At 46.6% G+C, this 13,510-nt stretch overlaps 1 protein-coding gene across 4 annotated transcripts in view; it reads left to right on the plus strand.

The window, feature by feature from the left end:
- The window catches only part of lyst (lysosomal trafficking regulator), a 93,847-nt gene extending 80,348 nt beyond the window's left edge, over nucleotides 1–13,499 (plus strand). For all 4 annotated transcript variants that reach the window (XM_031579328.2, XM_031579329.2, XM_031579330.2 and 1 more), the window contains 15 exons: nucleotides 1–110; nucleotides 895–1,139; nucleotides 2,036–2,102; nucleotides 2,467–2,623; nucleotides 3,884–4,024; nucleotides 4,327–4,544; nucleotides 4,738–4,968; nucleotides 5,274–5,463; nucleotides 6,301–6,437; nucleotides 6,874–6,972; nucleotides 7,964–8,103; nucleotides 8,220–8,317; nucleotides 9,001–9,157; nucleotides 9,418–9,489; nucleotides 9,982–13,499. The exon at nucleotides 1–110 is cut by the window's left edge and continues 43 nt beyond it. In XM_031579328.2, the coding sequence (XP_031435188.1) occupies nucleotides 1–110; nucleotides 895–1,139; nucleotides 2,036–2,102; nucleotides 2,467–2,623; nucleotides 3,884–4,024; nucleotides 4,327–4,544; nucleotides 4,738–4,968; nucleotides 5,274–5,463; nucleotides 6,301–6,437; nucleotides 6,874–6,972; nucleotides 7,964–8,103; nucleotides 8,220–8,317; nucleotides 9,001–9,157; nucleotides 9,418–9,489; nucleotides 9,982–10,120 (2,201 nt within the window). In that variant the 3' untranslated portion in view covers nucleotides 10,121–13,499. The remainder of the gene's footprint in view (nucleotides 111–894; nucleotides 1,140–2,035; nucleotides 2,103–2,466; nucleotides 2,624–3,883; nucleotides 4,025–4,326; nucleotides 4,545–4,737; nucleotides 4,969–5,273; nucleotides 5,464–6,300; nucleotides 6,438–6,873; nucleotides 6,973–7,963; nucleotides 8,104–8,219; nucleotides 8,318–9,000; nucleotides 9,158–9,417; nucleotides 9,490–9,981) is intronic.
- Nucleotides 13,500–13,510: the final 11 nt, after the last annotated feature.

Raw genomic sequence — 13,510 nt, forward strand, 5'->3', positions numbered from 1 at the left:
ACGAGGAGGTGAAGGAGGTGCACAAGCGCTGGTGGCAGCTGAGGGACAACGCCACCGAGATCTTTCTCACCAATGGCAGGACGCTGCTACTGGCCTTCGACAACACCAAGGCAAGGCCCACACAGCCCTCTACAGTATACACCAGTTACACCCACACACCCACACACACACACACCACCCACTCCCTTCAGTTTACTCATACATGTAAGGGGGTGCGAGCTCAGTGTAGTTTCAACTCCATTTCCAAGCCCCACCTTAATAACGTGTGGCCAACGCCAGTGACAGGATCATACTGCTGGCATTCGACAACACTAGGGCAAGACCAGCGTAGCCTTCTTCCACATGCACTAATGACACATTCCATCCCATCCTTTCAGGTTAGCTTGGGTAAGGGTATGCAAGCTCAGTGTAGTTTCAACTCCATTTCCAAAGCCCATCTTAATAACGCAAGATAAGAAGGAGGAAAGAATACTACGCCTTTTCTTTGGAGCAGATGGTTCTTTCAGGAAATTAAAATATGACAACAGAGTTTTGGCCTTAATGAAAGATGCTTGGAGGATGCGCAATAACTCGCAGACTTAAGTGAATTTTAAATGTTGAAGTTGCTAGAAGTAAAGACGTATAGTTTACAGTTTTTTTTTTTTTTTTTCGTACCGTGTTCCATCTCCCAGCCTCTACCTTTGGAAGTTTAAGGGGTTAAATTAAGGAGATCTGTTGAAGTTGAATTGGTACCATGCAGCTTGTTAAAAAGTTTAGATATTTTGAATGATTACCCAGTACTGACCTAAACATCCTACTGCTTCTCATCGGATGGGATGGGGTGGAAATCAGCTTTTAAATTAAAAGAAATTGTGTTTACATTATTTGTTGACCAATGTACCCCTCCCCCCTCAGTTCCGTGACGACGTGTACCACAACATCCTGACGTCGGACCTGCCCAACCTGCTGGAGTACGGCAACATTTCGGCATTGACGCACCTGTGGGGCTCGGGCCAGATAACCAACTTTGAGTACCTGACGCACCTGAACAAGCACGCCGGACGCTCCTTCAACGATCTCATGCAGTACCCCGTCTTCCCCTTCATCCTTCGCGACTACACCAACGAGACCCTCGACCTGCATGACCCCAGCATCTACAGGTGCGCCACACACACACACACACACACACACACACACACGTATATATGAAGCGCTCTCTTGCTTGGCTTCCAATACCCTTGGAACGAGGGCATAGTGTTACCTCGGTGAAGTGTACCGAACCCATTAACCTGATTACATACTTGTTTAGCATAGACACGATACACCACGGGCACAAGTTGTTCTTTGGGGTTTAACTGATGGAATATTCAGAGTGATCCTTGCAAAGTGAACAGAAATAGTCAGTTCAAAACAAAGATGGGATTGGGTTTTTTTTTTGCTGAGATGTTTTCTGCCCTTCAAAGCATGTCTGGTTAATGTCAGGGGCAGGACCATGGACACCTGGGAGCACGTGATCACTACCTGATGTCCTAATCAATACCCCCAGTCTGTCCGAGGAGGAACTGTCTTCTTGTGTGGGTCTGCCAGAGACCATTAAACAGTTTGGAAATGTCCGTGATCATGCTCTTTATTTGCCTTGTTTTTATTCATGATTGAAGTGGGTGGGTGGGGACTCTTTGGGCCTCAGGGGTTCAAAGTGGTGATTCTATTTGATGTGTGTTTTTTTTCTGCACGGCAACAGTATGAGACCTGTGGTTATGAGACACATGACGAGCGAATCTCATCAGAAATAGGCTATTGATGTGCTGCCCCAAGAGGCCATCTAACTAAACATGAAGCCCTACGCACATACACACACACACACACACACACACACATACACACACACACACACACACACACACACACACACACACACACACACACACACACGCGCAGTCCTGTAACCTGATTTATTTTATTGAGTGACCTCAAACCATACACAGTCTCCTCAGACCTCTAAAGTCGATGGATGACCAGAGGATTATTACGAGATCATGTGTGTTCTGTTCGACAGGAACCTCAACAAGCCAATAGCCGTGCAGTCAAAGGAGAAGGAGGATCGCTATGTGGATAACTATAAGGTTCTGTCTGTCTGTCTGTCTGTCTGTCTGTCTGTCTGTCTGTCTGTCTGTCTGTCTGTGTGTGAGAGTGTGTGTGTGTGTTTTGAAGTGTAATCATGCAGTAACTGCGTGATGTATGTTGCGGCACCTGGGAACAGATGAGGTGAAGGGAGTATGGCTTGTGTGTTTCTATTGAGTGTATGTATATGTCTACAAACATACACTTGTATCTATGTATGTTGACTAAGTAGCTGTGTGTGTGTGTGTGTGTGTGTGTGTGTGTGTGTGTGTGTGTGTGTGTGTGTGTGTGTGTGTGTGTGTGTGTGTGTGTGTGTGTGTGTGTGTGTGTGTGTGTGTGTGTGTGTGTGTGCGTGTGTGTGCGCAGTACCTAGAGGAGGAGTATAAGAAGGGTGCCCGTGACGATGACCCCATGCCGCCAGTGCAGCCCTACCACTACGGCTCCCACTACTCCAACAGCGGCACTGTTCTCCACTTCATGGTCAGGATGCCCCCTTTCACCAAGATGTTCCTGGCCTACCAAGGTAACAACACACATCATATTTACCATGGATATGAAGCATTCACTGGCTTTTTAGCATTAAATAAATGGTGCATCTGTGCTGATATACTGACATACTCGGCCTTGGGTTAATAACCAAGTGTAGATTTTGGCTTGCAACTGAATGATCATTTCAGCTAGAATCTCAAAATGTGGCAGAGTGCTCAGAAATTCACTTCAAAGTCTTATTGAAAGTCAAGTGAAATGTATAAAACAATGGAGCTGCAAGTGAAACAAATGTAACAATGTAGTTGCGTAGCTAGTAAAATGTGGCTTATATTGTCTACTGAAGATGTATTTGGCAGAGGAACCTAAAGCATGATGTATGTGGGGACAGCGTCTCCACTGCCTACGGCTGCATTTGAACGTCACCCATTAGGTGGTCCTGTTGTCCTTATGTTGGGCCACTTATTCAGGTCTGAATGGGCCTCTGAGGCTGTGTGCAAAAGAAATAAAGAAATCGAATAAAGTATTGCGTGTTTGTAAGAATTTTATGAAGTAGGGTATTGTGTGTGGGGGGTTGTCTTAAGCAGGTATATTGTAAGTTTTGACAGCCATTGTTTCGTGTTTGTGTATAATATACCTATAGGCTGCCCAGCACAGCTGCCCTGTTTATTTCCGTGCAGGGGTTCCAGCTTTCACCTTTGCACATGAAAGCCCACATGACTTAAATGACTTCTTTTTGCCAGTTCAGGCTCTTACGTAACCACTGGACTAGTTTACTGCCCCAGATACTGTCTGCTGCGCTGCGCTGCACAGTGGGACGTGCCTGATGTTTGCCCTATTGGTAGTGCAACACTGGGTTCAACTTTGCCAAATTAAATTACACAGGCAACTAATAGGAACTGGTTCCATTTCAGAGTGTCTTAATTCACGGGCAGCTATTTGCATGTTAGAGGTTGTAAATATTTAATAATATTTAATAACCCCTGTATTGTTGGAATGGGCCTGGTCTTCAAACAGGGGCACTAATGTGAACTGAAGTGGCTGGTCTGATCTCAGAGTGACAGGCCTTCAACACGAGAGATTAGCCATGAAAAAAGGTGTTCCGCTCCTTTTGAAGTCTGTTTCCCACTCCACTTCTCTCCCCCCCCCTTATCTCTTCTCCTTCTCCTAATTCTCTCTTGCTCCCCCCTCTCTCTCTCTCTCTCCATTTCTCTTTCCCTCCCTCTCCCGCTGTTGATGTTCAGGCTGTGTGTAGTCAATGAAAGGATTTTGTTTCTCTGTGTTTGGGCCCAAACAGATCAGAGCTTTGATATTCCTGACCGCACGTTCCACTCCATGAACACCACGTGGAGACTCTCCTCCTTTGAGTCCATGACTGACGTGAAGGAGCTCATCCCTGAGTTCTTCTACCTGCCAGAGTTTCTGGTCAACAGGGAAGGTCAGAACAGAATGGAGCTTCATGTGTTTGTAATACACATATTGGGAGTGTGTTGGCTACCAGATAGCACAGCACTTTTTTGTGAAATGTTGGACATGATTTCATGATATTGAAAAATAGACATTTTTCTTAATTCATGTTAATGTTGATTCTAATGTTTTCACTACTTCATGTGGTTTCTGGTTATTTAATTTCAACTAATATTTCTCCGTTGCTTGCTCCCCTGCTTCAAAAGAACACAAATGTACTTGGTCTAGCTATTTTAACATATTCTCTCTCTCTCTCTCTCTCTCCACTCCCAGGCTTTGACTTCGGAGTGCGTCAGAACAGCGAGCGGGTCAATCACGTGAACCTGCCACCGTGGGCGAGAAACGACCCGCGCCTCTTCGTCCTCATCCACCGGCAGGCTCTGGAGTCGGACCAGGTGTCCCAGACGCTGTGCCAGTGGATCGACCTGGTGTTTGGCCTCAAGCAGAAGGGCAAGGCCGCCGTTCACGCCATCAACGTCTTCCACCCCGCGGTCAGTGAGCCTCACGCCCTCTTCTGCTGATACTCTAGTAGGCAGGCCCCTGAGCTTAGAATAGATAATAAAGATGTTTACAGGTGTACCCAGATCCAGCTTATTGACCAAGGTTTTGTCTTTATGTTGCCTAGATTGCACTTAACCCTTTGGTGCTTCCTCTGCCCGCCTCCCCTCCCTCTCTCCCCTGCAGACGTATTTTGGCATGGACGTGTCTGCGGTGGAGGACCCGGTCCAGCGGCGTGCGCTGGAGACCATGATCAAGACGTACGGCCAGACGCCGCGGCAGCTGTTCAACGCCTCGCACATCGGCCGCGCGGCGCCCAGACTCCTATTGGAGGGGGAGCTGCCCGCCGCCATGGGCCTCCTGGTGCAGCTAGCCTTCAGGGAGAACCGCGAGCAGCCCAAAGAGATCACACACCCGGTACTGAAACATACACACACACACACACACACACGTGTAGGACAGACTATAACTGACTGACAGACAAGCTGATACACACATCTACACAGACTAGATGGTACTCGTTGATTACCTGCGACCAAACCAGTGTTGTGCAAAATAAACTCGGAAGCAGCTTGGAAAAACTATGTAAAGAAATACGTCACACACACACACACACACACAACATATACACATAGGTCATGCTTTTGTAGTTAGCTATACTTACTATACTAAAAGCTATAAGCTCTCTCTCTCTCCCTCTCTCTCTCTCTCTCCTTGCTCAGAGTCCGTTGCCGTGGGTGAAGGGTCTGAAGTGGGGGGAGTATGTGGGCTCCCCCAGCGCTCCAGACCCAGTGGTGTGCTTCAGCCAGCCCCATGGGGAGAGGTTCGGCTCCCTGCTCGCCCTGCCCACCCGCGCCATCTGCGGCCTCTCCCGCAAGTTCTGCCTCATGATGATCTACAGCAAGGAGCAGGGTGAGACACACACACACACACACACACACACACACAGTTATGCCCATGCATTCACACCTCACTCTCACTCTCCGTCCATGCCTGCAGTTCTACACATATACACACACACACACACACACACACACACACACACATATACACACAGATTTATGCACATACTTTCAATCTATGCATGCAGTTATACACATATACGCATACACTCACCAGCACGTAAATAGTTTCTAGGGCGCAGACACGCGCATTCAAGCTCAAACACGTGCACACACACACACACACACACACACACACTCACTCCCAGACACACAAACACAGGCATTCTCTCAAACTCTAACAAACATTCAAACATGAACACACACACACATACTTTCAGGCATTCTCTCAAACACTAATAAACATTCAAACATGAACACACACACACACACACACACACACACACACACACACTCATACGCTCAGGCATTCTCTCAAGCTAACAAACAGACACATTGATTTCTGTACTATGCTGACAGGCCTCCCCTCGCTGGTGCAGCACAGCAGAGATAAACACAGACATCCTCATTACTGCCAGACACTCTTGATCTGTAGCAAATGCCACACTCAGGCTGGCTACAGTCATACCACACACACACACACACACACACTCACACACACACACACACACACACACACACACACACAGATGCACACACACACACACACACACACACACACACACACACACACACACACACACACACAGATATAAACACACACACACACTCTCTCACTCTCTCTCTCACATACCCTCTGTCTCACACTCTCACACCCTCACACACTAACCTCACCTCGCCCTTTTAGGCGTGAGGAGTATGCACAGCACAGACATCCAGTGGTCGGCCATCTTGAGTTGGGGCTACGCTGACAACATGCTGCGTCTGAAGAGCAAGCAGAGCGAACCGCCCATCAACTTCATCCAGTGCTCCCCACTGCACCAGGTGAGACGCGCACACACTAACACACACTCGTCATCTACACACACACACACACACACACACACACACACACGTGAACATCCACGTGAACATCCACCCACACTTACCACCAACACCCACACACCACCCACACCAGTAGATGCATCTGCTTCTGAAAGAGAGGACCTCAGGTGGGGAGGTACTGCATATTGTCCAATCTGTATTCCACCTAATGGAGTATCCTCTCAGAGCCGTTACTCATTGTTGTTACCATTGGTAACACAAAAAGCTTTTTCATTCTTGTGACCAGCACCCATTAAGAAAACAGGAGTCTACATTGCCATATACACAGAGCTCTTGTGAATCACTTTTTCCTATTGTTATTCATTATTTTGCTCATTTTGCTTCTCTCTCTTTCTCTCCCCCTTTCTCTCGCCCTTCTCCTTGCGCCTGCCTGTAGGTGACCAGCTGTGCCTGGGTTCCGGACGGATGCCAGCTGTTCACGGGCAGCAAATGTGGAGTCATTACCGCCTACAGCAACCGCTTCACCGCCACCACGGTAGGTTGCCGTGGCAACGCCGGCTCCCTCTCTCCCCTCTCCTCTCCTCTCCTCCCCCGCTGCCCACCCAGCCACACGCCCACGTCTGCGATGGCTCCCTGTAGCGCGTAGCGACTCCATGCATCTCTCTCTCTCTCTCCCTTTCCCAATCCCCCTCCCTCTGTTTCCCACATTCTCTCTCTCTCTCTCTCTCTCTCTCTCTCTCTCTCTCTCTCTCTACCCCTCTCTGTGCTGGAGGACTCTGGGTTGTGTGTGTAGTGGCCTCATTAGTCATCTCTCCGGGTTGCCCTAGAAACACATTTCCCTCCCTCAGCCTACAGGTGGCCCTATGTCTGCCCAACAGACTCACCACTGCACACACACACACACACACACACACACACACACACACACACACACACACACACACAAACAAACTGCTCTCAGTCCCGTCTACTGTACTATCCTCGACATGACTTGAGCCTCACACATCTGTGTGTTTGTGTCTTTCTGTCTCTCTCGGTCCTTTTTCACCTATAGCCTACCTCTCCCAGTCTAGTGGCTTAACTCATATTTGCTTTGCTTATTCTCTCTGTGTCGGTCTCTGTGTCCCCCCCCCCTCTCTGTCATCTCTCCCTTCTCTTTCTCCCTCTCTCTCTGTCATCTCTCCCTTCTCCCTCTCTGTCATCTCTCTCTCTCTCGCTCTGTCATGTCTCCCTCTCTTCTTGGTTCTCCTTTGCTTGCTCAGTCCCCACTGATTCATGCACAAAGGCTTCCTGAGACTGTCGGGTTCCTGTTCAAGGTCTTTTTGTGTATGTGTGTGTGTGTGCATGTGCGCCTGGATACCATCTGATGAATTTCCTCTCTCATCGCCATGGTGAAATGCAACAGTGCTTCCTCAGACTATTCTCTCCCATCATCACCATCATCATCCCTGCCCCTTTCCACATTATACAATGGCCTCACTAAATATTGTATGTGTGTGTGTCTCTGCATGTCTCCCACGCTGCAGCCGTCGGAGATCGAGGTGGAGTCGCAAGTGCACCTGTACGGCCACACGGACGAGGTGACGGGCCTGTTCGTCTGCAAGCCCTACAGCATCCTCATCAGCGTTAGCCGAGACGGCACCTGCATCCTCTGGGACCTCAACAGGTCTGTGAGGGAGCCGCTTTGTGTTTGTCTAAACCCCCATTGTTGAAGGAGGAGTGAAATATTAAATGTTGTTAACCCCATTACTATTCATGGTGTTGTGCTCTCTTCTCCTCCAGACTGTGCTATGTTCAAAGCCTCACTGGTCACAAAAGCCCTGTCAATGCGGTCTCCGCCAGTGAGACCACAGGAGATATAGCCACTGTGTGTGACTCCGGTAAGTGTCCCTTGTGTTGAAATGTCTAGTTACACATTGCAGTTATTCCCCGTGTGTGTGTGTGTGTGTGTGTGTGTGTTTTGATTTTAAATTGTATATGCATAACTGTATATGTGCTGTTCTGATTATAAATTAGAAACAAAAGTGAAATTGTTAGTCTGTGCTCAACATCAAAACATTTGCTTTAATCACAGCTTGAAGTCTCTCTGGTATTGATTTTAACACACAATGCTGTAGAAGAGCTCTCAAGAGCTTTATAGAGTGTTAAAGTATGTTTCGGCTTTATTTTACTTTCTCAGATGTATCCAAAAGCATTCAAATGCTTTCGAGCTAGTGCCATGTCAGTTTTTGTTCAATGGTTTATGTGAATTGATGGAATAAAGACAGTCATGAGTCAGCAACTCTAACTTCACTCCAATGATTTAAACGCTCGTTTGGCACTTGGAATTAGCCCTTTGAATGAAACGTCTGTTGAAACCTGACAAAATGTTCACATATGTTGAAGTTTAATTAGCACTAGCAAAATTAGCTCAAATGACTTTAATTTCAGAAATGCAATTCCAATAAAAATATGTTGACGTGTTTTGCATAGTTGGGCCAATGATTCATATAGTGCATGTCTTCAATGTTTTATCTATTGTGTAATCAACAATTTTTGTTTTTGTTTTTGTTTTTCTCCCCAGTGGGTGGTGGCAGTGACCTGCGCTTGTGGACCGTGAACGGTGACCTGATTGGCCACGTGCACTGCAGAGAGATCATCTGCTCCGTGGCTTTCTCCAACCAGCCGGAGGGAGTGTCTGTTAACGTCATCGCTGGCGGGCTGGAGAATGGCGTGGTCAGGTGAGATTGTGCTCCCAGTCAGGACATAACACACATATCCTGCAAACTCATATGAAATGGATCACATGCTCCCAAATGTGTTTATGAACGTTTGCTTGTGTTTATTTTGGTTTGTTTGATTTTCTTTTCGCTCTCTGATCTCTCTTTGTGTCTTTTCTCTCATCTTCTGTCCCCTCCCCCTTCTCTCTTTCACTCACTCACTCACACACACTCACACTCACACTCACACTCACACTCACACTCACACACACCATTCCTAGGCTGTGGAGCACGTGGGATCTGAAGCCTGTTAGAGAAATCACTTTTCCGAAGTCCAACAAACCCATCATCAGGTATTGATGTTTGTTTTCATTCCCCACATCCTGTAATCTGATCCTCCACAGAGACGCAACAGAGACAGAAGTGTCATTTTCCTCAAACAAACACAGTGTTGAGCCTAGAGGGCACTTTAAAATGAAAGATATTCTTGGTATATTGTATATTTCCCATACTTGTGGGTGTCATATTTTGAATGTATGTAGACTTGATGTATTTTGTCTAAAATGTGCATGATGAACAAGTTAGTGGTCCAGAAGAGAGTGATCTCATACCATACCATGTTTATCATGTTTAGTATGTATGTATGTATGTTTAGTATGTATGTTTAGTGTGTATAATGTTTAGTATTATTCTGTATTTATTCTGAATATTCTGATGTATTTAAATGTATGCACAGGTGTACAGTGAATATCATGTATATGATGAAAAGTATGCTTTAACCTAAAGTGATTTCAAACGTCTCCCTCCCCTGTGGCCCCGCCCGTCTTCCTCTTATCCCCTGGCAGTCTGACATTCTCATGCGATGGCCACCACCTGTACACGGCAAACAGCGAAGGGACGGTCATTGCCTGGTGCCGGCGCGACCAGCAGCGCATGAAGCTGCCCATGTTCTACTCATTCCTCAGCAGCTACGCTGCCGGATGAGCTGCCCATCTCATCCTCGTCTCAGGATGACCCTGAACGACCCCGCCACCCCCAGACCCACCCCCCGCCACCCACCACCACCAGAGAGGTGATGTGCCAGCATGCACCAGCCCCCCGCCCCATCCCCCCAACACTCCAACCAAATATACAACACTGGCCTTTCAGGAGGACCCGAACAGAGAACTGAACTTAACGCAACAATGAAAAGAGTGTGCTGGAAGCTACAATATGAAAATAGTGTTATGTACAAATAAGACACACACACACACACACACACACACACACACTGTCATGTAATTATATATATATATATGGCCGCTGGGTAACGCCAGGGCAAGATGAATGGAGGCCTTTCCCGACCTGCTTTGTCAAGTTGCGTTGGTTTCTTTTGAGGAGAGTTAGGTTTTTGTTTGCCAGCGTTGATGTGTTGGTTTGTGACTCGTTTGTCACTTATTGTACTGGCTGTTTGCTGTGTTGTTTTAATCTGTTTCCAGTATTTATGTTTTTGTTTTGTTGTTGTTTTTGTTTGGTCTGTTGAACTGTTTCTGATTTGGTGGTGTTGAATTTTTGACTACTGATGTGAAAGCTGCTAGCTTCTGGCCAGGCTGGGTGGGACGGACGGACCAAAAGGGTGAACAGCGCCATCTCTCTGCCACCCTTGTGGCGGGCGTGGTTTGTTTGCCAATCCCACTCCCCCCCACCCTATAACCAACCGCCCCCCACGTCCCGGCTGAAGCTCAGAGACGAAACCCCTGCTGAAACTGCACCTTTCTCTGCCTGCTGCCAGAACCCCACCCAGCTGCTTTACCCCACCACCCCATCCTCTTTACCCCACCACCCCATCCTCTTTACCCCACCACTCCATCCTCTACCCCCGTGCTCAACAATAAAGCCTCCAGTTCAGCAGTCCAGTCCAGTCCTCTCCCACACCACTCTGTGTCACTGAGAAGAAGAAGGAGAAGAGCAGAGAAACAGCAGAGACGTGGAGCTCATAAGACTGTGTCATTGATTGCATCCCAGTCCAGCTTGTTCATGTTTGAATGTGAGAGGGTCACCGAGTCGTCCGTAACCCATGTGCATGTCGTATGCATTAACTGATGTTAATTATGTTTCTTTTGTATTTCTGAGCGAGAGTGACTTTTCATTATACCTTCCCCTCAACGCACGCACGCACACACACACACACACACACACACACACACACACACACACAGACGGGGAAGAGAAAACAGAACCATCTGTCTGGAGTGCACAGTGATCTTCGAGGTGAATCCACCAGCTCATCACTCTCATTTGGATCCGTCTTATGTCTTAACAGCTTGGAGGATCATTCTCTGTTCTTCACATTTCTCGAACTACATTAGCGGAGGCCCTGGACTCGCTAGTGCATTAATGAAGAGAGGGAGAAAGAGGGAGGAAGGAAAAGAGAGGAAAATGGAGAGTTATACAGGGAGAGAGGGGAAGAGGAGGGGAGGGGGGCTTCGGGTAATGAATTAGCTTGAGCGCTAGCAGCCCTCCACACACACACACTCACACTCCTGCTGTGTGAGGCTTATAGGCCGCTACCGACAGGAAGATCCCATTCACCGGGAGGCTGCTCAGGGACGCTAATCCCAGGGATTGATTTGGTAATCTTCCGGGCGATGCTGTATGCGCGCCGTATAGGGGCTCAGCAGCCACAAAACCCTTGTTGCGGGCACCCCAGTGCAAACACGAGCTCACACACACACACACACTCACCCCAGTGCAAACACGAGCTCACAAACACTCACACACACACGGAGAGAGTTGCCTAATGCATCCCTATTTTGGGTGTTGCTAAAAGCAGGTAGATATGTGCATGGTACCTACAGACACATGCATTGTGTAAAAACACATCGCACTGTTTTATGAAGAGTACTTTTTCAGGGCCACCCGCTCCCCCTGATCAGAATGTATTTTGTGTTTTGACCTAGTCCAACCTTTAACTCGGACCAAACTATCCTATTGAAATCAAGAGCATGGCGGCTGATTGATTAAAGCCCAGCGATCACTGCAGAGAGGACGGGAGTCTGCGTAAACCTGGGAGTGTGTGTTTTATGAGTGTGTTAAGCTCTCTGTTGTGTGGACCCACCTGTCTTAATCTAAGCCTCAGTCACCATTACATCTGAGATACTTGTTTTATTTTTATTTGAGCGCAAGAGTGTTTGAACCTTTTGTGTTTGCTTGTTTAGTTGTATTTTTGTTGCATTAAAAGATGTCACTGTATTAGATTGTAATATAGCTAAATAGAATGAAATGTTATGTCTTAAAGTCAGGAAGGTTTACTCCTGTACTGAGATTGTTGTTGGGCATCAGAATCACAGCATGGAATGGCCCTTGGGTGAAAGCCCCAGATATCTCCCTACAGTTCCTGGTTCCAGTCCTAATTATAGTTGGCCTTGGAGGTCTAAACTCCCTTGAAGTATAATTAAACTGAGCGCTATCAAAATGAAGAAATTATAAGCCATGTTCAGCTTCCAGTTTGGCTGTTTTCTACCAGCATGACTGGGTTCAAGGAGTGTTGAATTGTTTTATCTTTGCCTTGCTGAATGTTTGTTACTGACAGCCTTTTCAAAAAAAAAAAAAAGAATCAAGAACATTTCTTTTGGGTAACATTTCAGTCGTGTTGCAAATCATGTTTACAGAAAGGGAAGTTATTTCATCGTTCTTATGTAGAGTTCACTACGTTTGTTTTGTTTGATTCCCCTACCCTTATTGCGCTTCTGGTAATGTAAAGGTAATTTAACCAATTTCAAAGCTCTGTCCAAATCGACTGAAGCATATTTGATCAATCATGTTGGCTCTTCCATTTAGCATACGTAAATAGGGATAGTGCCTCTGACGTTTACAATGTTTGCATTTGTCTTGTGCTTTATTTTCCAAGTGTTAACGCACATTTTCCTTCTGGTCTGATGCTTAGTCCAACTTTTTATCGTATGTGTACAGTGTCTGATGCATGATTGTATGATTCTTTACATTGTCTGAGACGTGTTGTGGAATGCCACTGGGTGAGACGTTGTGTGAATCTGTTAGGATCAAGTGTGAAAGGAAAACAAAAAATGTTGCATTTTACGGCGAAAGAACTCACAATGGGTTTGTTCTTTTTTTTTTGTTGATGTTTGTTAAACTGATAGAGCTTTACGTAATTTAAGATCCTTTGTATAGAGATTGAGCGGTCCGTGAGTTTCCGTGAAAGACGTGCTACGGACCACGTTCCTCCCACCCTGATTGTTGTTGTGAGGGAGAAGCCTGAATGGGACATGTATTTCTTATATTTTGTATCTATGAACGGACAAAAGTGATCAGTATATAATATATATATATATATAAATACATACAAATATGAATATTTAAGAAATATTGTGTGGT

The sequence above is a fragment of the Clupea harengus genome, chromosome 13 (genome assembly GCF_900700415.2).
Source record: "Clupea harengus chromosome 13, Ch_v2.0.2, whole genome shotgun sequence".
Taxonomy (NCBI): Eukaryota; Metazoa; Chordata; class Actinopteri; order Clupeiformes; family Clupeidae; genus Clupea; species Clupea harengus.